Source organism: Nesoenas mayeri (assembly GCF_963082525.1).
Source record: "Nesoenas mayeri genome assembly, chromosome: 28".
NCBI classification, from domain to species: domain Eukaryota; kingdom Metazoa; phylum Chordata; class Aves; order Columbiformes; family Columbidae; genus Nesoenas; species Nesoenas mayeri.
The window spans coordinates 654,157-679,970 of record NC_137558.1 but is presented as its reverse complement, the minus strand read 5'-3'; the positions used below and the strand labels follow the sequence as shown (position 1 = coordinate 679,970).

Sequence of the window (25,814 nt, the reverse complement as noted above, 5' to 3'; positions counted from 1 at the left end):
CAAAATGGGGGGCTCACATCCCCCCATGTGTCCGTCCCCCCCCCCCCCCCATGTGAGCGAAGCACCAGCCGGGACGTGTCACTGTCCCTTGCACGGGGGGTCCCAGGACCCCCATGTCTGCAGCCCCGGGGGGTGTGGGGGGGCCCCCCCGCGGGGTGTCCGGGAGCTGGGGGGGGTCCCTACCCCTGCTCCCCCCCCCGGCTCCTGCAGGTACAGGTGCTGCAGGGCGTTGAACGCAGAGATGCGCTTGTAGGGGTCAAAGGTCAACATCTCCTGGGGGGGGACATGGGGACATTGTCACACCCCCCCCACCCCCGCGGGGGGGGCGTATCCCCAAAGCCGGGGGTTTGTGTGGTGTTCCCACCCCCCTCAGTGTCATCGTGTCCCCCTGCAGTGTCCCCATATCCCCCCCCACGGTGTCCCTGTGTCCCCCCGCATTGGCCCTCTGTCCCCTCACAGTGTCCCCTCCTATTGTCCCCGTGTCCCCCCATGGTGTCCCCCATATTCCCCCCAGTGTCCCCCCAGTGTCCCCATCCCTTCCCATTGTGTCCCCCTGGTGTCCCCGTCCCCTCCCATTGTATACCCCCAGTGTCCCCCCCAGTGTCCCCGTGTTCCCCCCCCAGTGTCCCCGTGTCCCCCCGGTGTCCCTGTCCCCCCCCATGGTGTCCCCCGGTGTCCCCATCCCCTCCCATTGTATACCCCCGGTGTCCCCCCCGGTGTCCCCGTATTCTCCCCCAGTGTCCCCATGTCGCTCTGGTGTCCCTATTCCCCTCCATGGTGTCCCCCCGGTGTCCCTGTCCCCTCCCATTGTGTCCCCCTGGTGTCCCCATCCCCTCCCATGGTGTCCCCCCATGGTGTCCCTCTGGTGTCCCCGTCCCCTCCCATGGTGTCCCCCCCTGGTGTCCCCCCATAGTGTCCCCCCGGTGTCCCTGTCCCTCACCAGCAGCAGCTGCGTCCCCAGGGGCTCCATGTCGGGGACGACCCCCTGCAGGGGCTGGGGGGGGCGGGGGGCGAAGGCTCCGCGGGGGAGGGCGACGTCGCGCGGCCACTCGTCCTCCTGGGGGAGCCCCAGCAGCCTGGGGCACCGGGACACGGGCTGAGCCCCCCAGCTGCCCCCCCAGCTGCCCCCAACCCGCCCATCCTGCCCCACAACCCCCCCAACTTACTCAAAAATCTTCCCCAGCTGATCGGCCTCCGAGTTCCCGCAGAAAAGGGGCCTGGGGGGGACACGGGGGGGTCACCGGGGGGGGACACCATGGGGGACATGGGGGTGGGTCACCATGGGGGACACCATGGAGGACGGGGTGGGGGTCACCACAGGAGGAGGACAGGACATGGGGGGTCACTGCAGGGGGGGGGGGGACACTATGGGGGACGGGGGGGGGTCATCGGGGGGGGGGGACACGGGGGGGGTCACCATGGGGGACACGGAGGGGTCACCAGGCTGGGGGGGCGGGACATGGGGGGTCACTGGGGATGTCACCAGGGGGGCACACAAAGACACCCCCTCCCCCCTGCTGCTGGCACCCCAGGTGAGGGACCCCCCCACTGGCCCCACTGCCAGCAGCACCCGTGTGGCCCCAGTGTCCCCACAGTGTCCCCCCCCGTGTCCCCCCCGTGTCCCTCACTTCCTGCGGGACATCTCAGCGAAGATGCAGCCCACGCTCCACACGTCCACGGGGGTCGCGTAGGTCGACTGCAGCAGCACCTCGGGGGCGCGGTACCACAGGGTCACCACCTGCCGCCGGGGTCACCCACGGTCACCCACTGCCACTGGGGTCACCCACGGTCACCCACTGCCACCGGGGTCACCATGGGTCACCCACTGCCACCGAGGTTACCCACAGTCACCCACTGCCACTGGGGTCACCCACGGTCACCCACTGCCACCGGGGTCACCACAGGTCACTCACTGCCACCAGGGTCACCCACAGTCACCAGCTGCCCATGGCACCCATAGGTCACCACTCACCACTGGGGTCACCCACGGGTCACCCACTGCCACTGGGGTCACCCACAGGTCACCACCTGCCTGTGGCACCCATAAGTCACCACCCACCACTGGGGTCACCCAGGGTCACCCACTGCCACCATGGTCACCCACGGTTACCACCCCACCCGTGTCCTGTCCCCATGTCCCCCACCCCGGGGTCAGCCCCCCCCCTCCGTGTCCCCATGTCCCCCACCTCGGGGCTCAGGGCCCCCCCCGCGCGCACACCCGGGGGTGAGGGCCCCCCCATGTCCCCCACTCCGGGCTCAGGGCCCCCCCCGCGCGCACCCCGGGGGTGAGGGCCCCCCCCATGTCCCCCACCCCAGGCTCAGGCCCCCCCCCGCGCGCACCCCGGGGGTGAGGGCCCCCCCCATGTCCCCCACCCCGGGCTCAGGGCCCCCCCCGTGCGCACCCCGGGGGTGAGGGCCCCCCCCCATGTCCCCCACCCGGGGCTCAGGTCCCCCCCCGTGCGCACCCCGGGGGTGAGGGCCCCCCCCCATGTCCCCCACCCGGGGCTCAGGCCCCCCCCGCGCGCACCCCGGGGGTGAGGGCGCTGTGGCCGCTGTAGAGCCGGGCCAGCCCGAAGTCGGCCAGCTTGAGCCGCCCGCCGCTGGTCACCAGGATGTTCTCGGGCTTCAGGTCGCGGTGCACGATGCAGTGGGAGTGCAGGAAGTCCAGCCCGCGCAGGCACTGCCGCAGCAGCTCCTGGGACACGGCACCCGGGTCACCCCCGGGTCACCCTGGGTCACCCATGTCCCCCAGGTCACCCCTGTGTCCCCCAGGTCACCCCCGGGTCCCCCATGTCACCCCCGTGTCCCCAGAGCCAGCCCTGTGTCCCCATTCACACACTGATGGTGTTGGGGTGCACAAGTCCAGCCCGCGCAGGCACTGCCGCAGCAGCTCCTGCGACACGGCACCCAGCTCACCCCGGCTCACCCGTGTCCCCCAGGTCACCCCCATGTCCCCAGGTCACCCCCGTGTCCCCATTCACACACTGATGGTGTTGGGGTGCACAAGTCCAGCCCGCGCAGGCACTGCCGCAGCAGCTCCTGCGACATGGCACCCAGCTCACCCCGGCTCACCCGTGTCCCCCAGGTCACCCCCATGTCCCCAGGTCACCCCTGTGTCCCCATTCACACACTGATGGTGTCGGGGTGCACAAGTCCAGCCCGCGCAGGCACTGCCGCAGCAGCTCCTGGGACACGGCACCCGGGTCACCCCCGTCACCCCCGGGTCACCCCTGTGTCCCCCAGGTCACCCCCATGTCACCCCTGTGTCCCCAGAGCCACCCCCGTGTCCCCATGCACACACTGACGGTGTCGGGGTGCACAAGTCCAGCCTGCACAGGAACTGCTGCAGCAGCTCCTGGGGACACACATGTCACCCCCAGCTCCCCCGTGTCCTCCATGTCCCCCCGTGTCCCCATGTCTCCCCCATCCCCCATGTCCCCCTGTCCCCCATGTCCCCGTGTCCCCCAGTGCCCTGTGTCCCTGTGTCCACTTGCCCTCTGTGTCCCCCCTGTCCCCCATCTCCCCATGTCCCCCCCGTCCCCATGTTCCCCCGTGTCCCCCCTGTCCCCCATGTCTCCCGTCCCCGTCCCCCCCGTCCCCCGTGTCGCGCACCCGCAGGGTGTCGGGGGGCAGCCCGTGCGCGGGCGCCCTGTCCAGGAAGGTTTTCAGGTCCTGCTCCACGTGCTCGAACACGAGCGTCACTTTGGTCCCGCGCTCCGAGCCCGACGTGGCGCAGACGTCCATGAGCCTGCGGACACGGACACACGGACACACGGACACGGGGACATGGGCACGGGGACACGGACAGCCACAGGGACAGGGACAGACACGGGGACAGGGACAGACACGGGGACACGGTGGGTGGGGCCCGCAGGTCATGCTGCGGGTAGGGGGCCGGGGTGGGGTAGCAGTGGGTGGGGCTGTGAATCACGCCGTGGGTGGGGCCGCAGGTGGGGCCGTGGGTGGGGCCATGGGTCATGGTGTGGGTAGGGCTGTGGGTGGGGCCGGTGGGTGAGGCTGGTGGGTGGGGCTGGTGGGTCATGCCACGGGTGGGGCCGTGGGTGGGGCCAGGGTGGGGGTAGCAGTGGGTGGGGCTGTGGATCATGCTGCGGGTGGGGCCATGGGTGGGGGCCGCGGGTGGGGCCGGTGGGTCATGCCACGGGTGGGGCCGCGGGTGGGGCTGGGGTGGGGTAGCAGTGGGTGGGGCTGTGGATCACGCGGTGGGTGGGGGCTGTGGGTGGGGCCACGGGTGGGGCCGGTGGGTGGGGCTGGTGAGTCACACCACGGCTGGGGCTGGTGGGTGGGGGCTGGTGGGGTCACACCACGGGTGGGGGCTGGTGGGTGGGGCTGGTGGGTCACACCACGGGTGGGGCCGTGGGTGGGGCTGGGGTGGGGTAACAGTGGGTGGGGCTGTGGGTGGGGCCGCGGGTGGGGCTGTGGGTGGGGCCGGTGGGTCACACCACGGGTGGGGGCCTCAGGTGGGGCCGGGGTGGGGTAGCAGTGGGTGGGGCTGTGGATCACGCGGTGGGTGGGGCCGCGGTGGGCGGGGCCGGGGGGCGGGGCCGGTGGTCGCACGGTGGGTGGGGTCGCGGGGGGTCGCGCGCGCTCACCGCACGACGTTGGGGGTGCCGGAAGTGCTGCAGGCGCCGCAGCAGCGCCACCTCGCGCACGGCGCTGAGCGGGAGCCCGTCGGCCGCGCGCCCCACGCGCACGCTCTTGAGCGCCACCACGCGCCCCGCTGCGCCGGTCGCCGCGCCTTGAACACCGTCCCCGGACGCGCCGCCCCCCGATGCGCGACACCGGCTCGTACTGCGACATCTGCGCCGCCGCACAGACGGGACCACGGAGACAGACCATGGACGCCATGGAGACCATGGAGACCATAGAGACCATGGAGACCATAGAGACCATGGGGACCATGGGGACCATGGGGACCATGGGGACCATGGAGACCATGGACACCATGGACACCATGGGGATCATGGAGACCATGGAGACCCCGACCCACAGAGACCATAGAGACCACAGAGACCACAGAGACCATAGAGACCCCAACCCATAGAAAGCATGGAGACCATAGAGACCATAGAGATCCTGACTCACAGAGACCATGGAGATCACAGAGATCACAGAGACCCTGACCCATGGAGACCCCGACCCATAGAGACCATAGAGACCCCGACCCATAGAGACCATAGAGACCCTGAGCCATGGAGACCACAGAGACCACAGAGACCCCGACCCATAGAGACCATAGAGACCACAGAGACCATAGACACCCCAACCCACAGAGACCATAGAGACCCTGACCCATAGAGAGACCCCGGCCCATAGAGACCCTGACCCATAGAGAGATCCCCGACCCACAGAGACCTATAGAGACCCACGGGTCAGCCTGACCCATAGAGACCCTGAGCCACAGAGACCCACAGGTCAGCCCGACCCACAGAGACCCTGACCCATAGAGATTCCCCAGCCCACAGAGAGACCCCCGGCCCTCCCACACCATCCTGCGCCCCACATCACCCCACATCAGCCTGACCCACAGAGAGACTCCTGACCCATGGAGCGACCCCCGCACCATCCTGCGCCCCCCACCAGCCCTGCCCCATGGAGACCCCCCCACCCCTCCAGCGCCCCCCACCAGCCCTGCCCCATGGAGACCCCCCCACCCCCTCCAGCGCCCCCCACCAGCCCTGCCCCATGGAGACCGCCCCCCACCCCTCCAGCGCCCCCCCACCAGCCCTGCCCCATAGCGAGACCCCAGCACCCCCCGCACCCCAACCCCCCGGCCCCCCCCGGCTCCCCCCGCCCCCAGCGACCCCTCGGACCCCCAACCGGCCGCCCATATCAGCGCCCCCGACCCCAGCGCCCCCCGCCCCGCCCCCAACCGGCCCCCCATCCACCCCCAGCGACCCCTCAACAACCAACAACAACCAACAACAACAACCCCACAACAGCGACCCCACAACAGCGACCCCACAACAACAGCCCCGCGCGCCACGTGACTGGGGGTCCCCGGGACTCACCGGGCGGCGGCGGCGGCGCGAGCCGGGCGGGGGGGCGGGGCTGGAGGACCGGAACCAGCGAGACCAGCCGGAAGGGCCGGGGGGTGGGGGTTTATATGGGGGGGGGGGACACACTGGAGGGTGCGCGGCTCGGACGCCTGGGTCCGCTATGGCGGGGGTGCAGCCCCGCACTCCTGGGTCCCTCCGCGGCTGCCGTGGCGGGGGGAGGAAGGGGGTCCCTGGTGGGGAAGGGGCGCTCGGACGCCTGGGTCCCTCCAGGGGTGGGCGGGGGTCCTGGAGCGGGGCGCGTTGGGATCGCCCCCGGCCGGACTCGAACCGCGGACCCGCCGTCTCGGCAGCGCCCCCTGGCGGCCACGGCGGGAGCTGCCACACGCGGCTCTGGGGGGATCCCGGGGGGCTGAAACGGGAGCGCGGGGGGGGCGCCGCGGCTCCCCCGGACCGGTATCACCCCCCCATGGTGTCCCCCCCCCGGACCAGTGTCACCCCCAATGGTGTTCCCCCCCCGGACCGGTGTCCCCCTCCATGGTGCCCCCCCGCACCCCTCCGGACCGGTGTCATCCCCCCCCGGTACCGGTGTCCCCCCCAACATGGTGTTCCCCCCCAATGGTGTGTGTCCCCCGCCCCGGACCGGTGTCACCCCCCATGGTGTTCCCCCCCAATGGTGTCACCCTCCCCCGGAGTGGTGTCCCCCTATGGTGTCCGTGCCCCCCCCCCCATACTGGTGCCACCCCCCATGGTGTCCCCGCCCCGTTCCGGTGTCACCGCGCTCGGCTGCCCCCGGGACCCCGCGCGGGTCCAGAGTCCCCCCTGGCGCTGACGTCACCCCGGCCCCACGTGCGACATTGACCCTCTGCCCCCCCCCCCCCCCCCCCCCTCCGTGGGAGGTGCCACCCGTGTTAACCCCCCCGTGACCACAGGGTCACCAGGGGTGACACGGCCACGGGGGGGCTGTGGGGACACGGGGGGGCTGTGGGGACACGGGGCCCAGCCCGTGATGGTGCTGGGACCCCCCTCGGGCCACTCGTGTCCCCCCCATGTTGTGTCCCCCCCCGGGGCCGCGTCACGCCCGGCAGGTCGGGGCAGCAGCCGCCACCCACGGGGGGCGCGGCGGGTGCTGAGTCACCCCAAAAACACCTGGGGGGGGCGGGGGGGAGCAGGGAGCGCCCGGCACCGACGGACCCGGAAATCCCTTTATTGGCCAATAAATAACCTTAAATAACCCGGGGGGGGCAGAAATAGCATCGGGGGGCACCAGGGGGTCAAGGTCACTGCTGGTGTCAAGGTCACTGCTGGTGTCAAGGTCACCGCTGGGGTCAAGGTCACCGCTGGGGTCAGGGCCACCAGTGAGTCTGGGGACACCACCCGTGTTGGGGCCACCGCCGGGGTCAGGAGCCACGGCCGAGGTCAAGGTCACCGCTGAGGTCAAGGTCACCGCCGAGGTCAAGGTCACCGCTGGGGCCACCCGGGTGTCCCCCGCCGGTCCCCCGGGTGAGGAACTGCAGGTTGATGGCGGCCTCGGGGACCAGCAGCGTCCGCGTCATCGGGCGCACGCGCCCCGCGCCAGGCTCCGGCCGCACCTCGAACCGCAGCAGGATCTGGGGACACGGGGACGTTGGGGACATCAGGGACGTTGGGGACACTGGGGACGTTGGGGACACGGGGGGTCGCGGGGGGACGGGCGTGTCTCACCTGCGCCAGCGCCTGGTGGAGCTGCAGCTCGGCCACGCGCCGCCCCACGCAGCTGCGCTTGCCCACGCCGAAGGGCAGGGACGCGAAGGGGTGACAAGGGGCATCGCGGCGAAGCCACCGCTCCGGGCAGAACGAGTCGGGCGCCGGGAAGTGGCGGCTGTCCCGGGACGTGGCGTAGTGACACAGCGTGATCAGGGTCTGGGGACACGGGGACACACGGGTGAGCAGTGCAGTGACACAGCGTGATCAGGGTCTGGGGACACGGGGACACACGAGTGAGCAGTGCAGTGACACAGTGTGATCAGGGTCTGGGGACACGGGGACACACGGGTGAGCAGTGCAGTGACACAGCGTGATCAGGGTCTGGGGACACGGGGACACACGAGTGAGCAGTGCAGTGACACAGCGGGATCAGGGTCTGGGGACACGGGGACACACGGGTGAGCAGTGCAGTGACACAGCGGGATCAGGGTCTGGGGACACGGGGACACACGGGTGAGCAGTGCAGTGACACAGCGGGATCAGGGTCTGGGGACACGGGGACACACGGGTGAGCAGTGCAGTGACACAGCGGGATCAGGGTCTGGGGACACGGGGACACACGGGTGAGCAGTGCAGTGACACAGCGGGATCAGGGTCTGGGGACACGGGGACACATGGGTGAGCAGTGCAGTGACACAGGGTGATCAGGGTCTGGGGACACGGGGACATGGGGACACGCGGGTGAGCAGTGCAGTGACACAGCGTGGCCAGAGTCTGGGGACATGGGGACACGGGGACCCACGGGTGACCGGGGCCGCGGGGCCGCGGCGCCGCTGACCTGGCGGGGCACCAGGAAGTCCCCCACGCGGATGTCACGGTCGGGGACCACGCGGGCGTTGGCCGGGATGACGGGGTACAGCCTGCGCGGGGACAGCGCGTGGTGGCACCGGAGCCGCCACCGCCCTGTCCTTGTCCCCAGCCCCATCTTCATTCTGTCCTTGTCCCCGTCCTCATCTTCATCCCTGTCCTTGTCCCCAGCCTCCTCTTTGCTCCTGTTCCCATGTCCCAGCCTTGTCCCCATCCCCATGTCCCCATCCCCATCCCCATGTCCCCATCCTTGTCCCCACGTCCCCATCCCTGTCCCCACATCCCCATCCCCATGTCCCCACGTCCCCATCCCTGTCCCCACGTCCCCATCCCCACGTCCCCATCCCTGTCCCCACGTCCCCATCCCCATGTCCTCACCCTTGTCCCCATGTCCCCATCCCTGTCCCCACGTCCCCATCCCCACGTCCCCATCCCCATGTCCCCGTGCCCACCTCAGCGTCTCCTTCAGCACAGCCCTGAGCAGGGGGACCGTGCTGGGGTCGCTGTCCCCGGTGTCCCCGGCGGCCGCCAGCAGCTGCCGGTGCAGCGCCGCCTGCAGGCGGGGCCGGCGCGCCAGCTCGTACAGGCTCCAGGCCAGCGTGGTGGCGACCTGCGTGGGGGGGGACATGAGCGCGGCCCCCGCGGCGGGGCCGCCGCCGCCCGCCCCCGCGCACCGTGTCCACGCCGGCCAGCAGCAGCTCCGTGACGCTCCCGTAGATGCTGCTCATGGGCACGTTCTCCCGGGCCAGGTGGTCGGTGACACACGCCCCCTCGTGTCCCCCCGCGGCCACGCGCCGGTCCACGTGCCGCTGGGCTGGGGACAGACCCGTGAGCGCCCGTGGCCCCGCGTCCCCCCCGTCCCCGCGTCCCCGTTGTCCCCTCATCCCTCCGCTGTCCCCGCGTCCCCCCGCTGGCCCTGCTGTCCCCACATCTCCCCACTGTCTCCATGTCCCCTGCTGTCTCTGCGTCCCCCGATGTCCCCTGTGTCCCTCCATGTCCCCCATGTCCCCATGTCCCCCCATGTCCCCATGTCCCCCCACGTCCCCCCGTGCTCCCGTGTCCCCATGTCCCCCCGTGTCCCCATGTCCCCCCGTGTCCCTGCTGTGTCCCCATGTCCCCCTGTATCCCCTCCATGTCCCCCCGTATCCCCCCACATCCCCCCGTGTCCCTCCATTCCCCTGTCCCTGCTGTGTCCCCATGTCCCCCCGTGTCCCCATGTCCCCCCACGTCCCCCCGTGTCCCCATGTCCCCCCGTGTCCCCTCGTGTGCCCCCATGTCCCCCTGTGTCCCCCCGTGTCCCCACGTCCCCCCGTGTCCCCCCATGTTCCCCCGTGTCCCCCTGTCCCCGCTGTGTCCCCATGTCCCCCCGTATCCCCCCACGTCCCCCCGTGTCCCGCACCGAAGTCGAACATGTAGTCCCACGCCTCGCAGAAGCGGCGCCAGGGCCGGGGCAGCGCGCGGCGCAGCGCGGGGGGCGTGGCCATGGTCACGAGCGTGAGCGCGAACACGGTGCCCACGCAGCGCACGAAGCGCGCGGCGTCCCCCGGCGGCTCCGGGCCCAGGCAGCCCAGCCGCGCCGCGAACAGCACCCGCGACGCGCCTGCGGACACGCGCGTGGGCACGCGGCACGGGGGACGCGGGGGACACGGGGGGACACGGGGACAGGGGGAGACCGAGGGAACAACGGGGACCCCGGGGGACAGGGGGAGACTGGGGGGACACGGGGACAGGGGGACCCGGGGGACAGGGGAGACCGGGGGACAGGGGGACAATGGGGACTTGGGGACAGGGGGAGACCTGGGGGACAACGGGGACCCGGGACGTGGGGACACGGGGAGACCGGGGGGACACAGGGACATGGGGACCCGGGGGACAGGGGGAGCCCTGGGGGAGCCCTTGGGGACAGGGGGAGATCTGGGGGACACGTGGACAACGGGGACCCCGGGGGACAGGGGGAGACCTGGGGGACAGGGGTGACGTGGGGACAACGGGGACCCCGGGGGACATGGGGAGACCTGGGGGAGCCCTTGGGGACATGGGGACACCCCGAGGGGACACAGGGAGCCCTGGGGGGGACGTGGGGAACCTGAGACCCATGAGGATGCCCCGAGGGGACCCAGGGAGCCCCGAGGGGACATGGGGACACCCTGAGGGACCCAAGGAGCCCCGGGGGGACATGGGGACACCCCGAGGGGACACAGGGAGCCCTGGGGAACATGGGGACGCCCCGAGGGACACAGGAAGCCCCGGGGGACATGGGGAACCTGAGACCCATGGGGACGCCCCGAGGGGACATGGGGAGCCCTGGGGGACACGGGGAGCCCTGGGGGACCCGGGGGGACACAGGGAGCCCCGGGGGACATGGGGAGCCCTGGGGGACACGGGGAGCCCTGGGGGACCCGGGGGGACACGGGGAGCCCCGGGGGACATGGGGAGCCCGGGGGGACACGGGGAGCCCGGGGGTGCCCCGTCACCTTCGAGGCCGAACTTGTAGAGCTCTTGGGCCAGGTCGCGCACCAGGTGCTGGGGGTGCTGGTCGCGCTGGCGCTGCAGGTGCCGCAGCAGCTCAGCCACCACGGCGCCCACGGGCCCCGCGAAGCCCCGCGCCGCGCGCGGCGCCAGCAGCACCCGCCCCAGCAGCCGCCGCTGCCGCTGCCACTCCGCGCCCTCCCTGCGGCACACGCGCGTCAGGGGCCGCGGGGGGACAGGGGGACATGGGGGGACACAGGGGGGCACGGGGGCATAGGGGGACATGGGGGGATAGGGGGACATGGGGACACGGGGGGATGGGGATACATGGGGACACAGGGAGATGGGGGCACATGGGGGGACAGGGGGGTAGGGGGACATGGGGGGACAGGGGGACACGGGGGCATAGGGGGACATGGGGACATACGGGGGATGTGGGGGGATAGGGGGACATAGGGACACGGGGGACACGGGGGGATGGGGACACAGGGGGATGTGGGGGGATAGGGGGACATGGGGACACGGGGGACGTGGGGGACATGGGGATACATGGGGACATGGGGAGATGGGGGGACAGGGGGATAGGGGGACATGGGGGGATAGGGGGACATGGCAGGATGGGGGGACACGGGGGATAGGGGGACATGGGGACACAGGGGGATAGGGGGACACGGGAGGATATGAGGGACATGGGGGGATAGGGGGACATGGGGGAATAGGGGGACACGGGGAAATGGGAGGACATGGGGGGACATGAGGGGACAAAGCATCAGGGGGACATGGGGGACACAGGAGGCATGGAGTTGGGGGACATGGGGGATATGGGGACATGGGGGGACAGGGGAGAGATGGGGGTAGATGGGGGGACAGAGGGTCAGGGGGGACACAGGGACATGGGCTCTGGGGGACATGGGGGGGGCACAGGGGGGACACATGGGGAGATACACGGGGGACATAGGGGTGCATGGGGCTCCGGAGCCGCACGCAGGGGTCGGGGTGCTCGGGGTTCGGGGTCCCGGGGGTCCCGGGGGTGCCGGGGGTTCGGGGTCCCGGGGGTGCCGGGTTCGGGGCCGCGGGGTTGGGGCGCAGCGGGATGGGGGTTCGGGGCTCCCGCCCGCCGCCCCCGCAGGGCTCGGCCGTTACTCACGTCCCGCGGGGGGGGCCGGGGGGGCCGGGGGGCCCTGAATCATCCCTGAGTCACCCCCGCTCGGCGGCCCCTCCCCCGCTGCCCCACGGCCCTTCCCGGAACGCGTGGGAACGGGGGCAAGGACCCCCACCCCCCCCCCCCGGGCAGCCCCTGGGGCACAGACCCCCCCCAATCCCCGGGCAGCCCCTGGGGCACAGACCCCCCCCCAGCCCCGCGCACAGCACCCCAGCCCCCGTGAGCAGCCCCCAGTCCCCATGTCCAGCTCTGAGACCCCTGGGCAGAGCCCCCAGTCCCCCAAACGCCCCCAGCCCCACTCACGCAGTCAGCAGCCCCCCCAGACCCCATCCACAGCCCCCAGCCCCTCCTGGGCAGCACCCCCCAAGTCCCCCATTCCCCACTCACACGGTCAGCAGCCCCCAGCCCAGCCCCATGGCAGCCTCTGGACCCCCCTGTCCCCCCAGCTCCCCCAAGCCCCTGTTCCCCCACTCACATGGTCAGTAGCCCCCAGCCCCACGGGTGGCCCCCAGCCCCATGTCCACTCGTGGTGAGTGGCCCCCAGCCCCACGGGTGGCCCCAGCCCCATGGGCAGCCCCCAGCCCCATTCCCACTCATGTGGTCAGCAGCCCCCAGCCCCACGGGTGGCCCCCATCCCCACGTCCACTCACACGGTGAGCAGCCCCCAGCCCCACGGGCGGCCCCCATTCCCACTCTCCCACTCACACGGTGAGCAGCCCCCAGCCCCACGGGCGGCCCCCATCCCCACGTCCACTCACGCGGTGAGCAGCCCCCAGCCCCACGGGCAGCCCCCATCCCCACGTCCACTCACGCGGTGAGCAGCCCCCAGCCCCACGGGCAGCCCCCATCCCCACGTCCACTCACGCGGTGAGCAGCCCGCAGCCCAGCCCGCGGCAGCGCCGATGGTCCTTCCACGAGGACAGGTGGGAGCGCACCGGGACGTCGCCCTCCTGGCGCAGCACCTGCTCGATCAGCGCCGCCTCGGCCACGTGCACCGTCAGGATGGGCCCGAAGCTCGCCTTCCACACCGGCCCGTACCGCGCGCGGCCCTCCACCTGCGCCGGCCCCACGGGGTCCCCACGGTGACCCACGGTGTCCCATGGGGTCCCACTGGGTCCCCACGGTGACCCACGGGGTCCCCACAGGGTCACTACAGGGTCCCCACAGTGTCCCCATGGTGTCCCATGGGGTTCCATGGTGTCCCATGGTATCCCCACAGTGTCCCCACAGGGTCCCCATGGTGTCCCACTTGGTCCCCACGGAGTCCCACAGGATCCCTACAGTGTCCCAAGGTGTCCCCACAGGCTCCCATGGGGTTCCCACAGTGTCCCCACAGTGTCCCACGGGATCCCCACAGTGTCCCCACGGTGTCCCATGGTGTCCCACGGTGTCCCATGGGGTTCCCACGGGGTCCCAGGGTGTCCCAGGGAAGGGACCCCGAGGCTCAGGGGGTGCTGGGTGGTTCAGGACTGGCCGTGGTGGCACAATGGGGTGACGGTCCTGGTGGTGCCACCACCCCGTGGGTGGCCCTGGGGACACGTCCTGGGTGCTGCTGTCACCCCCCGCCCCCGGGGCACAGGGCACCGGGGGTTTAACCATTAGCTGCCGATCGCATAGAGCCCTGGGCTGGTCTCTGTCCCCACCGGGCTCGGGGACTCTGAGCGGGGTCCCCTTGTCCCCGCTGAGCCCCGGGGACGGAGCCCAGGGTCCCCTTGTCCCGCCCAAGCCCCGGGACGGTGGCACCGGGGTCCCTTGTGTCCCCTCCAAACCCCAGGGACGGAGCCCAGGGTCCCCTTGTCCCGCGCAAGCCCCAGAGCAGAAGGAACGGGGATCCCCAAGTCCCCTCCGAGCCCCAGGGTGGCGGGAACACGGTCCCCAAGTCCCCTCCGAGCCCCAGGGGAGGGCGACCCGGGTCCCCCCCGTGTCCCCCCCGTTACCTGCAGCTCGTGCAGCCTCCGCAGCCCCCCCCGGCAGAGCAGCTCGTACAGGAAGGCTGGGGGGCTGGGCCCCGGCATCTCGGCCAGGCTGCGGGGCGCCCGGCGGGCGGCGGGGGGCGCGGGGGGCGCGGGGGGCGCGGGGGGCGCGGGCGGGGCGGGCGGGCGCGGGGGGGCCCGCGGCTCGGGGGGGCGGCGGGACAGCAGCACCGCCCGGGCGGGCAGGCGCAGGCCGTGCGGCATGGCGGGACACGCGGGTGGCCGGGGACACGCGTGGCCGCGGGGGGGGAACGCGAGGGGACGCGGGGACGCGCCTCGAATGAGCCGCTGGCATCGCCCGGGAGCTTTATAAGCGCCCACGTGGAGAGGGAAGCCACGCCCCTCAGGGCATGACCACGCCTCTTTTGGCGCTAAACCCCGCCCCTTTATGCTCCAGCCCCCGCCCCTCGCGGCTCCGAGCCCCGCCCCGCCCTCCCGCGGGGCTGATTTGCATACGGCAGCGCCGCGGGCCAATCAGGGCGCGGGTGGGGCCGCGGCGGTCACGTGGTGGGGGGGGGGCGCGCACACGCGTGGGCACAATCGTATGTTCCCCAAACCCCCCCCGGTCCCGCTCCGGTTCCCAGCGTCCCCCAAACCCCCCAAACCAGAGGGCGGGACCGGACGCCCCCACGGGGACACTCGAGATGGCGGGGGAATGGGGGGGGTGTTCCTCTCCCCACGGGGCACAGTGACACGGGGGGAAGGGGGGGGGCACAGGCAGCCCCCCCCATTCCCAGCAGCACCCTCCCAGTTCAACCAGTGCCCCCAGTCCCGCCGCTGCCGGATTCTCGGGAATTACCGGCTTGCGACACCGGAACCGCGGGGTTGCGCTGCTGGAAACCCCCACTCGTGGCCGCCCCCCCCCACCCCGCTTCATCCCCCGGGGGTTTCCTGTGGTCACCCCCTTTGGAAACTGAGGCAGGAACCACCCCCCGTATCCCTGGGGGGGGCAATTCCTGACAACCCCCCCACGTGGGGCGAGGGACAAACCCCGTGGGGTCGGGGGGACGGCGCAGGCAGGATGGAACAGGACTTGGGGACAGGCTGGTGGCTTTATTACAAAATGGGGGGGACAGGGAGGGTGGGGGGCACACGGGGGACAGGAGGGGACACGCGCGGTCCCACTCGTGCCCCCTCTCACGTGTCCCCCCCCAGCGGCGGGTCGGGGCGGCGGCGGAACACGGCGGGGTACACGGGGCGGCCCCCCCGCTGCGCCTTGCGTCCCTCCTCGGTGACGGTCCCCAGGCGGGCCACCAGCGGGTCATTGTCCTGCGGGGGGGGCACACACACACCAGTAGCCCCCAGTAGCCCCCAGTTTGCTCCCGGTGCCCCCCCTGCTCACCAGCTCGGCCGGCGGCACCTCCTCGAACAGCGGGTGCTCCCCGAAGTGCTTCACCATCCACTCGTGAAGCTCCGCCACGTCTGTCACCGTGTACACCAGCCCCTGCGGACAATCGCGGTCACCACGGGGGGGGTCCCCAAACCGCCCCCCGCCAGGGGCTGATCCCTCCACCCCCGTTCCTGGGGAATTGGGAGGTTCCCGTGTGTCCCCAGTGCAGGGAGTTTGGGGGAGCGAGACGTGGAGCACGGGGGGGAACTGGGGACACTGGGCGGACACGGGGGGGCCGGGTGGTGGGGACACGGGGGGGCCGGGGGGGCCCCGCTCACCCCGGAGCGCAGGACGTAGCCGTACTCATCCAGCAGCGTGGGGCTGATGATGCGCCACTTGTGCTTGGTGCGCTTGAAGTGGGGGTCGGGGAACAGGAAGAACATCTTGCTGAGCTGGGGGGGGGCCAAAAATAAGGGGGGGGTCAGCGCCCCATTTGGCACCGACACCCCCATCCTTCTGTGCAACTGGGGGGAAACTGGGGGGCACCCAGGGGTATGGGGGACACAGGGTGGGGGTGTTCAGAAGGTCCTGGTTGGTTTTTTTTTGGGGGGGGGGGGGAAGTTGGGGAGGGGATTTTTAGGGGGGTCGCACCTCGCTTGGCACTGACCCCCCCACCTTGTCCATGGGGGGGAGAGAAACAGGGGGGGGAAGCACCCAGGGGTACGGGGGACACGGGGTGGGGGTGTTTACAGGGTCCTGGTTGGTTTTTTTGGGGGGGGGGGGAAGTTGGGGAGGGGATTTTTAGGGGGGTCGCGTCTCGCTTGGCATTGACCCCCCCACCTTGTCCATGGCAGCTGGGGGGGGGGAGAGAAACAAAGGGGGGGAAGCGCCATGGGGTGGGGAGGGTTTTGGGGGGTCCTGGGGGTATGCTTTATTTTTTGGGGGGGGTCCTGGGGAGGTGTTTATTTTATGGAGTGGGGGGGTCAGCACCCCACTTGGCAACAACCCCCTTCAAAACCTGCCTGTGGTGCTGAGGGGGGGCAGAAGGGGGGAGCTGGGGGGTACCCGGGGGTCTGGGGGACACGGGGGAGGTTTGGGGGCTGAGGGTGTTTTTGGGGGGGTGTGTTTGGGGGGGGTCCCACCTGTGCCTTGCGGAAGAAGTGCGGCAGGTGCTTCATGGCGTTGGCGCGCAGCACCGCCACGTTGGCGAAGCGGCCGGGCTGTGCCGCACGCAGCGCCCGCAGCCGCGCGCCCGCGAACGCCGCCACCTTCCCCCGCAGCTCCAGCCCCAGCGCCAGCGCGCGCGGGAACAGCGGCGACAGCGCCACTGCAGGGGGACAGCGTGATGGACCCCCCCACACAACCCCCAAACCCCCCCCAGTGCCCAGGGAACAGCGGCGACAGCGCCACTGGGGGGACAGCACGATGGACCCCCCACATCACCCCCAAATCACCCCAAACCACCCCCAAATCACCAGGGAACAGCGGCGACAGCGCCACTGTGGGGGACAGCACGATGGACCCCCCCACACCACCCACAAACCACCCACAATCCCCCCAAACCACCCCAGCACCCAGGGAACAGCGGCGACAGCGCCACTGCGGGGACAGCGTGATGGACCCCCCCATACCACCCACAAATCACCCGGGAACAGCGGCGACAGCGCCACTGGGGGGACATGGGGTCAGGGACCCCCCCAAACCACCTCCAGCACACGGGAACAGGAGGGACAGCGCCACTGGGGGGGGACCCCAGAATCACCCCCTGGAACCTCCCACCCCCCTGGGTCCCTCCCTGCCCTGCTCCCCCCGCACCCCAAGTGCACCCAGGACCCCCCCAAACCCACTCACCAGCCCCCCCAGGGACCCCCATTTCTGCACCCTCTCCCCCAGCGCCCCATGCCCCCCTCACCCAGCACCCCCCCAGCCCCCCAGCCCCCTCACCCAGCACCCCCGTTCCCCCGTGCCCCCCCAGTCCCCTCACCCAGCAGCCCCCCGTATCCGCAGCCCAGATCCGCGATCTCCACGCGGGGGGGCTCCTGGTCGGGGGGGGCGTTGGGCGGGAAGAAGGACGGGTAGAGCGCGGCCCAGTCCATGTCCTGCGGCCGGGGGGGGCTGCGGCGCCGGGGGAGAACGGGAGGGCGCCGGTTACCGGGGGAGCTCAGGGGGGTCCCGGTTACCGGTGGGGGATCACGGGGGGTCCCGGTTACCGGGTGGGGTGGGGGGTCCTGAGGGGGGAGTCCCGGTTACCGGGGAGGACTCGGGGGGGGTCCTGGTTACCGGGTGGGGGGGGGCGGCCTGAGGAGGGTGTCCCGGTTACCGGGGAGGACTCGGGGAGTAGGGTCCCGGTTACCGGGTGCGGTGGGGGGTCCTGAGGGGGGGTCCCGGTTACCGGGGGTGGACTGAGGGGTGTCCCGGTTACCGAGGGTGGACTGAGGGGGGGTCCCGGTTACCGGTGGGGGACTCAGGGGGGTCCTGGTTACCGAGGGGGTCTCGGGGGGGTCCCGGTTACCGGGGGGGACTCAGGGGGGGGGGTCCCGGTTACCGGTGGGGGACTCGGGGGGGTCCCGGTTACCGGGTGGGAGGGGGGCTCAGGGGGGTGTCCCGGTTACCGAGGGGGTCTCGGGGCGGTCCCGGTTACGGGCGGTCCCGGGTGAGGCCATGACGGGGATCCCGAGTCCCAGACCCGGCCGCGGGTGTTCCCGGGTGTTCCCGGTTCCGGGTGTTCCCGGGGCTCCGGCCGCACTCACCGGGGCAGCGCGCGGTCGGCCAGCGGGTTCGCGTGTGCCCGCTGCCGGTAAAAGCGCTTCTGCGGCGGCTCCTCCATGCCGGCCCGGCCCGAGCGCACCACAGTGACGTCACCGCGCGGCGCCGCCGAGTGACGCCAGCGCCGCACCTGCCCTCGAGGGGGCGGGGCCTGAGCAAGCCCCGCCCCTCCCGCTGCTTCCCAGCGCTCCCCAGTGACCCCCCCAGGGTCCCCCAATGTGACCAGCGTCCCCCAATGTGACCAGTGACCCCCAGTGACCCCCCAGCGTCCCCCAATCTGACCAGTGACCCCCCAGTGACCCCCCCAGCATCCCCCAATCTGACCAGTGACCCCCCTAGCGTCCCCCAATCTGATCAGTGACCCCCAGTGACTCCCCCAGGGTCCCCCAGTCTGACCAGTGACCCCCAGTGACCCCCCCCAGCATCCCCCAATCTGACCAGTGACCCCCAGTGCCTCGCAGTGCGCCCCAGTCTGACCAGTGACACCCCCAGTCTGGCTCAGTGACCCCTCCCAGTGACCCTCAGACCCCCCAGTGCACCCCAGTCTGCCCAGTGACCTCCCTCCCGTGCCCCCCCGTGACCTCCCCAGTGCCTCCCAGTGCCCCCCAGTCTGCCCAGTGCCCCCCAGTCTGCCCAGTGACCTCCCCAGTGCCCCCCAGTCTGCCCAGTGCTTTCCAGCGCTTCCCAGAGCCCAGCCCAGGGCTCCCAGTGCCCCCCAGTGCCCCCATCACCCCAGGGACCTCACGCTGCCCCAGTGCCCCCCAGGACCCTAGGACCTCACGCTGCCCGAATGTCCCCCAGTGTCCCCCAGTGTCCCCAGTGCCCCAGGGACCCAGCACCATCCTGTCTCCCTAGCCCCCCCCAGTCTCCCCTGTCTCCCCAGCCCCCCCAGCCCCCCCCAGTCTCCCCAGTCTCCCCAGCCCCCCCGGTCTCCCCGGTCCCTTCCCGGCACGGGGGGGGCTGGGGAATTCACGGGGGCGATTTCTGAGAAAGGCCCCAGGCAGGAAAGGGGGGCGGGGGGGGGTTGAGCAACATGGGGCTGGATCCGTCTGTCTGTCCTGCCCGTCTGTCCTGTCTGTCCGTCCCGGCTGTGGGTGATGGGTGGGAAGTCACGGGGCTGCGCTGGGCGGCGGGCACACGGGGGTCACCCCCCCTGCCCCCCCCGCCCGGGGTGACCCGACCCCCCCAGGGTGCCCTGACCCCCCTCCCGGGGACACCGACCCCCCACAAGCATTAACCCGGTGACGCGCGCGGTGACGCAGGTGGGGGGGTCCCGGGGGGGTGACACGGGGGGGTGACACGGGGCAGGTTGTTCATTAACCCCACGGGACCCCCCGGGGTGTCACCCCCCCAGACCCCAGTTACTGTTTATCTGGGTTGTCCCGGCTCACGTGGGGGGGACACGCTGGGAGGGGACACGGCCCGTGTCACCCCCCTGGGGACGAGGGGATGGGGACACCGGGGTGAGCAGGGACACTGCGATCACTGGGGACATGAGAGCCAGGGACACCGGGACAAGCGACGCTGGGGTCAAGGACAACAGGGTGAGGGACAGCAGGGGCAGGGACAACAGGGGACAGGGACAACCAGGGTCAGGGATAGCAGGGGACAGGGACATCAGGGGACAGGGACAACAGGGGACAGGGACAACCAGGGGTCAGGGACAGCAGGGAACGGGGACAACTAGGGGACAGGGACACCAGGGGACAGCGACAACCAGGGTCAGGGACAGCAGGGGACAGGGACAGCAGGGGACAGGGACAACAGGGGACAGGGACAACCAGGAGACAGGGACAACCAAGGGTCAGGGACACCAGGGGACAGGGACAACCAGGGGACAGGGACACTGGGATCATCAAGGACACCAGGGAGCAGGGACACCAGGGAAATGGGACAGCAGGGGCAGCGGGGACAGGACGCCGGGGTCAGGGACACCGTGGCAGGGGACATCGGGGACAAGGACAGCAGGGTGCGGGCCGCCCGGGCCGGCGGGCGGTCTATAGGACCCGGGGCAGCTCTGGAGCGACCCCGGGGGCGCTCCCGCCTCCTCCCCAGCCAATCGCACGGCGCCGTCGCGCTCGGAGTGACGCCACTCGCGCCTCGTCCAATCCCCGGCCGGGTTCGCGCACCCGGGCCGCGATGACGTCATCGGGCCGCGCCGCCGCGGAGGAGAAGGCGGCGGGATGCGGCGGGCGGCGCTGGGCGCGCTGAGCGGAGCGGCGCGGGTGGGCCCCGAAACACCCGGGAACCCCGAAACACCTCCGGGAACCCCCAAAACACCCCCGGGACCCCCCAATACACCGCCTGGACTCCCTCAATACCCCCGGGACCCCCCCAAAACACTCCCGGAACCCCCGAAACACCCCCAGGACCCCCCAATACACCCCCGGGACCCCCCAAAACACCCCTGGGAGCCCCGAAACACCCCCGGGACCCCCCGAGTACCCTGGGGACCCCCCGAAACACCCCCGGGATCCCCGAAACACCCCCGTGACTCCCCCAATACACCCCCGGGACCCCCCGAAACACTCCCGCCACCCCCCCAAAACCCCCCCGGGCCCCCCCGAGCACCCCCGGCCGTCCCGGGGGTTCTTCCCGCGAGGCGGAGCCCCCGGGTCCCGCGTCCCCTGGCCCCTCCAGGCGGGCGGGGGGGGGGTCCCGGCTCACGGCCCCGTGCTCCCGCGGGCCCCCCCGGCTCACGGCCCCGTGCTCCCGCAGGCCCCCCTGGCTCACGGCCCCGTGCTCCCGCAGGCCCCCCCGGGGCGCTGGTTCCGCGCCGCCCCCCCGGCGCGGGCGGCGGACAAGGAGGCGCTGCTGGAGCTGCGGCGGCGCACGGGGCTGCCGTTCGTGCTGTGCCGGGACGCGCTGCTGCGCGCCCGCGGGGACCCGCAGCAGGTGCGGGGGACACGGGGGACACACGGGGCGGGGACACACGGGGGGGGACACACGGGGGTGGGACACACAGGGGGGACCCTGGAGCAACTGGGCAGTCTGGGAGGGGACACGAGGGCCTGGGGGGAAAGGAGGGGACCTTGCGGGGGGGCAAGGGGACAGACAAGGACCTGAGGGGGGGAACAGGGACCCCGGGGGGCTGGGGGGGGAGAAGAGGGACCCGGGGGGGCTGGGGGGGGGGACGGGGACCAGGGGGTTCTGTGGGGAAATAAAGACTTGGGGGGTCTGGGGAGGGGAACTGGGACTCAGGGGGGGTCATGGGGGGGAATAGGGACTGGGGGGGTCATGGGGGAAAGTGGGGCGTGGAGGGGGAGGCTGGGGGGGAATAGGGACCTGGGGGGTCTGGGGAGGGAAACAGGGACCCGGAGGGGGAACAGGGACCCGGCGGGGGGTCCTGGGGGGAATAGGGACCTGGGGGGGTCTGAAGAGGGAAACAGGGACCCAGGGGTGGGGAACAGGGACCTGGGGGGGGGTCCTGGGGGAAATTGGGACCTTAAGGGGACTTGGGGGGCGAATAAGGACCCAAGGGGTCTGGAGAGGGGAACAGGGACCCGGGGTGTCCTGGGGAGGGGGAATAGGAACCCAGGGGGGTCCTGGGGGGGAACAGGGACCAGGGGGGTCCTGGGGGGGACCAGGGCCAGGGGGTCCCGGGCAGGCGCGGTGTGTGACCCGCAGTGTGTGACCCCCCCCAGGCGGAGGCGTGGCTGCAGGAGCAGGCGCAGCGGCAGGGCTGGAGCAGGGCCACGGCGGTGCAGGGCCGCCGCACGCCCGCGGGGCTGGTGGGGCTGCTCCGCGACGGGCCCGCGGCCGTCATGGTGGAGGTGGGTGACGGGACCCCCGGCGGGGGGGGGGGGGACGCCCCCGTGCCCCCCCCGTGACCGTCGCTCCCACAGGTGACCTGCGAGACGGATTTTGTGGCCAGAAACGCGGAGTTCCAGCGGGTGGTGGAGCAGGCGGCGCTGGGGACCATGGAGCTGTGCCGGGCGGCCCCCCCGCCCCCCGCCTGCGGCACCAGGGTGAGGGGGGCTCTGCGGGGGCACCCCGAAATATCCCCCAGAGCGCCCCCCAAGCTCCTCCCCTCTCTCCCAGCACCTGCTGCGGGCGGACGAGCTGGCGCAGCTGCGCACGGGGCCCGGGGGGGACCTGCTCAGTGACAAGGTGGCCTTGGCCATCGGTGAGTACGGGGGGGGGACACCCCAAAAACGAGGGGTGAGAAACACCCGGGGGGGGCGAGCAGAAAATTGAGGGGGAGAAACCCCCAGGAGGGACAAACAACCCCCAGCAGGGTGACGCACACCCGAGAGGTGACACCGCAGCCTCGGGGGGATGTGGGGACACGGGGGGGACACGGGGGGGACACAGAGGGGACCCCCCCGCCGACTCCAGCGCTGTTTTGCAGGGAAGCTGGGCGAGAACGTGCGGCTGGGCCGCGCGGCGTGGCTGCGGGTGCCCGAGGACGACGGGCACATCGGCGCCTACGCCCACGGGTGGCTCCCGGCGCGCGCGGGGCCGGTGGCCGTGGGCTCGGTGGCCATGGGCACGCACGGGGCGCTGGTGGCCTGGAGGGTGACGCCGCCGCGCCCGCCGCCCGCCGAGCTGGAGGAGCTGGGCCGGCTGGTGGCGCAGCACGTGGTGGCCATGGCGCCCACGGCGCTGGGCGCGCCGGGGGACGTGGCGCGCGGCGAGGACGAGCCGCGCCTGCTGGCCCAGGGCTTCGTGCGCGACCCCCAGCGCAGCGTGGGCGACCTGCTGGCCCAGCGCGGCGGGCTGGCGCTGCGCGGCTTCCTGCGCTTCCGCGCCGGTGACGCCGACGAGGGCGACGCGGGGGACGGCGCCGACACCTGGGAGAGGGGCAGCGCCTGAGGGGCCGGGGCGGGCTCAGCCTGACTTTGGGCTCAGCCCCACACCCCTAGGCTGAGCTCAGGCCCGCGGCCCAGGGCAGGCTCAGCCCCACACACGCTGAGCCCCATACCCATAGTCTGAGCTCAGCTACACATCCCAGGTCAGGCTTAGCCCCACACTGAGCTCAGCCCAGGGCAGGCTCAGCCTCACACTGAGCTCAGCTCCACAGCCCAGGGCAGGCTCAGCCCCACACATGCTGAGCCCCATACCCCTAGTCTGAGCTCAGCTCCACATCGCAGGTCAGGCTTAGCCCCACACTGAGCTCAGCCCAGGTCAGGCTTAGCCTCATACTGAGCACGGCCCCACAGCCCAGGGCAGGCTCAGCCCCACACTGAGCTCAGCCCAGGTCAGGCTTAGACCCACACTGAGCTCAGCCCAGGTGAGGCTTAGCCTCACACTGAGCACGGCCCCACAGCCCAGGGCAGGCTTAGCCCCACACTGAGCTCAGCTCCACAGCCTGGGTCAGGCTCAGCCCCACACATGCTGAGCCCCATACTCCTAGTCTGAGCTCAGCTCCACATCCCAGGTCAGGCTTAGCCCCACACTGAGCTCAGCCCAGGTCAGGCTTAGCCTCACACTGAGCATGGCCCCACAGCCCAGGGGAGGCTCAGCCTTACACTGAGCTCAGGCCCTGTACCCCTAGTCTGAGCTCAGCTCCACATCACAGGTCAAGCTTAGACCCACACTGAGCTCAGCCCAGGTCAGGCTTAGCCCCACACATGCTGAGCCCCATACCCTCAGTCTGAGCTCAGCCCCACACTGAGCCGAGCTCCAGGTCAGGCTCAGCCCCAGCCCAGCAGGGGGGGCTGTGGGTCTGGGGGGTCTGGGGGGGCTGTGGGGCAGCCTGACCCCCGGTGTTGGGGGGCGCTGAGGCTCAATAAAGCCACGGGGTAACAGGCTCGGGGGGGTTGGGGCACGTGCTGGGGGTCCCCAATTCCCACACCCAAAGCGCTCCCGCCCCCCCCCGCAGCCGCCACTGCCCTGTGTGGATTTGACTTTTTTAATGATAAATCAGTAGAAAACGTCCAAAAACGGGAGGGGGGGGTGTGATGGCGGGGACACTGGGGCTGGTTTGAGGGTTCGGTTGGGCCCCCCCGGGGACCAGCCCCCCCGCGTCGTCACCGGCCGCCTCCCGGGACAAGTAACCGGGAACAGGCCGGGCTGGAACAGCCTATCCTGGATTACTTGAACCGGGCTGAGGCCACGCTCCGTGCCCCCCCGCGCCCCTCGCGGCCCCGCTTCACCCGGGGGGACCTGTCCCCCCCCCCCCCGGCGTGGAGGTGACACGTTATCGGGGGGGGACGGTGACAGTAACGTGGGGATGGGGGGTGCGGTGAGAAAGGGGGGGCAGAATTAGTGGGGGGGCATTAATAGGGGGGTCAGTATGGGGGGGGGCATTAATGAGGGGGACAGGAAGGGGGGACACGGGGGGTCATTAACGGGGACACACACGCACCGCCCGCCCCAGCCCCGCCCCCCCCCGCCCCGCACCTCCGGCCCCCCCCTCCCCAATCCCATCCCCCCCGCCCCGTACCTGCCGCCTCCGCCGCTCCCGGGGGGGCTGGGGGGGGGAGGGGGGGGCCACCCCGCGGCGGGGGGGGCGGGGGGGGCCGCGCCGCCCCGCACGCGCCCACCGGAGGAAACGGGGCCGCGGCGGTTTCCAGGCCCCCCCCGCGCCGCGTCCTGCGCTTTGTTATTTTGTTACCGCTGGCGGGGAGCGGGGGGGAGCCTTGAAACGGCCGCGCGGCGCCCATTGGGCGAGCGGCGAGCGGGGGCGGAGCCGCGGCGCGGGGATTGGCTGGGAGGTGCGCGGGGTGGGCGGGGACTCGCCGTGTTTACCTCCAAACATTCCAGGCGCCGCAGGGCGGGGGCGGGGCCTCGCGATCACACGCCCATCCCGGAAGGGGGCGGGGCTTGGGCGGGGTCACGGTCACCGTCACCGTCACGGTCACCGCCCTGGGAATGACCCGGGAATGGGGCGATAATCGCCGCAGATCTGGGGGGAAAGAGCTCAGAATTGGGGCTGTTTCGCCCATAATTGGAGGTGTAATGACCCAGAACTGAGGCATTAATGACCCCAGAATTAGTGATTTAAACACGTCAGAATTGGAGGTTTAATGACCCCAGAATTGAGGGCTAATTAGCCCAGAATTGGGGGATTAATGAGCCCAGAATTTGGGGAGAAATAACTCACAATTAGGGATTTAGTTATTTCCAAACTGAAAGTTTAATGAGCCCAGAAGTGGGGAGCCGAGGACCCCAGAATTTAGGGACAAACACCCACAATTTGAGACTTAATGACCCCAGAATTTGCGTTTTGGTGGCTCCAGAATTGGGGGAAAATCACCACAGAATTTGGGGGTAAATACCCCAGAATTGGGGACTTAATTACCCCACAATTGGGGGTTAATGAGCCCAGAATTTGAGGAGAAATAATACGTCAAAATGAGGGATTTAGTTCCTTCAGAATTGGAGATTCAATGGCCCCGGATTTTGGGGCGAAATACCCCAAAATTGGGGATTTAAATACTTTGGAATTGACATTAAAATCCAAGACTCAAGCCCTGCCTGGTGTTTAGGCCCCACCTGCACCTTAAACCCGGGCTTTACTCACCTTAAACCCAGGACTTCATTACCTTAAACCCGGGACTTACTCACCTTAAACCTGGGACTTAATTACCTTAAACCCGGGT

General features: G+C 71.0%; 4 protein-coding genes across 4 annotated transcripts; 1 reads left to right on the top strand and 3 right to left on the bottom strand.

Annotated features, from left to right (window-relative positions):
- Positions 1-78: 78 nt before the first annotated feature.
- CDK4 (cyclin dependent kinase 4) lies at positions 79-5,584 on the bottom strand (the record flags this gene model as incomplete). Its single annotated transcript, XM_080360553.1, is given in 9 exon segments — positions 79-273; positions 941-1,076; positions 1,167-1,217; positions 1,629-1,738; positions 2,528-2,695; positions 3,613-3,748; positions 4,611-4,624; positions 4,626-4,818; positions 5,562-5,584. Coding segments are annotated over 9 exon segments (1,026 nt in total).
- A 1,830-nt stretch (positions 5,585-7,414) lies between these two features.
- On the bottom strand, positions 7,415-14,375 carry CYP27B1 (cytochrome P450 family 27 subfamily B member 1; the record flags this gene model as incomplete). Its single annotated transcript, XM_080360550.1, has 9 exons — positions 7,415-7,624; positions 7,719-7,916; positions 8,539-8,620; positions 9,020-9,177; positions 9,242-9,381; positions 9,967-10,167; positions 11,042-11,238; positions 13,063-13,253; positions 14,136-14,375. The coding sequence occupies 9 exons, from the start codon at positions 14,373-14,375 to the stop codon at positions 7,415-7,417; spliced, it is 1,617 nt and encodes a 538-aa protein (XP_080216676.1).
- An 837-nt stretch (positions 14,376-15,212) lies between these two features.
- METTL1 (methyltransferase 1, tRNA methylguanosine) lies at positions 15,213-18,454 on the bottom strand. The gene is made up of 6 exons (XM_080360671.1): positions 18,252-18,454; positions 17,486-17,616; positions 16,644-16,828; positions 15,840-15,953; positions 15,514-15,615; positions 15,213-15,440 (listed from the first exon to the last, which is right to left on the bottom strand). Exons 1-6 carry the CDS (start codon positions 18,326-18,328, stop codon positions 15,309-15,311), a joined length of 741 nt encoding a protein of 246 aa, XP_080216797.1. The 5' UTR covers positions 18,329-18,454; the 3' UTR covers positions 15,213-15,308.
- Positions 18,455-20,450: 1,996 nt separating this feature from the next.
- TSFM (Ts translation elongation factor, mitochondrial) lies at positions 20,451-23,356 on the top strand (the record flags this gene model as incomplete). The annotated part of the gene is made up of 6 exons (XM_080360549.1): positions 20,451-20,492; positions 20,986-21,162; positions 21,912-22,040; positions 22,113-22,235; positions 22,309-22,393; positions 22,619-23,356. The coding sequence occupies 6 exons, from the start codon at positions 20,451-20,453 to the stop codon at positions 23,080-23,082; spliced, it is 1,020 nt and encodes a 339-aa protein (XP_080216675.1). The 3' UTR covers positions 23,083-23,356.
- Between the last annotated feature and the right edge of the window lie 2,458 nt (positions 23,357-25,814).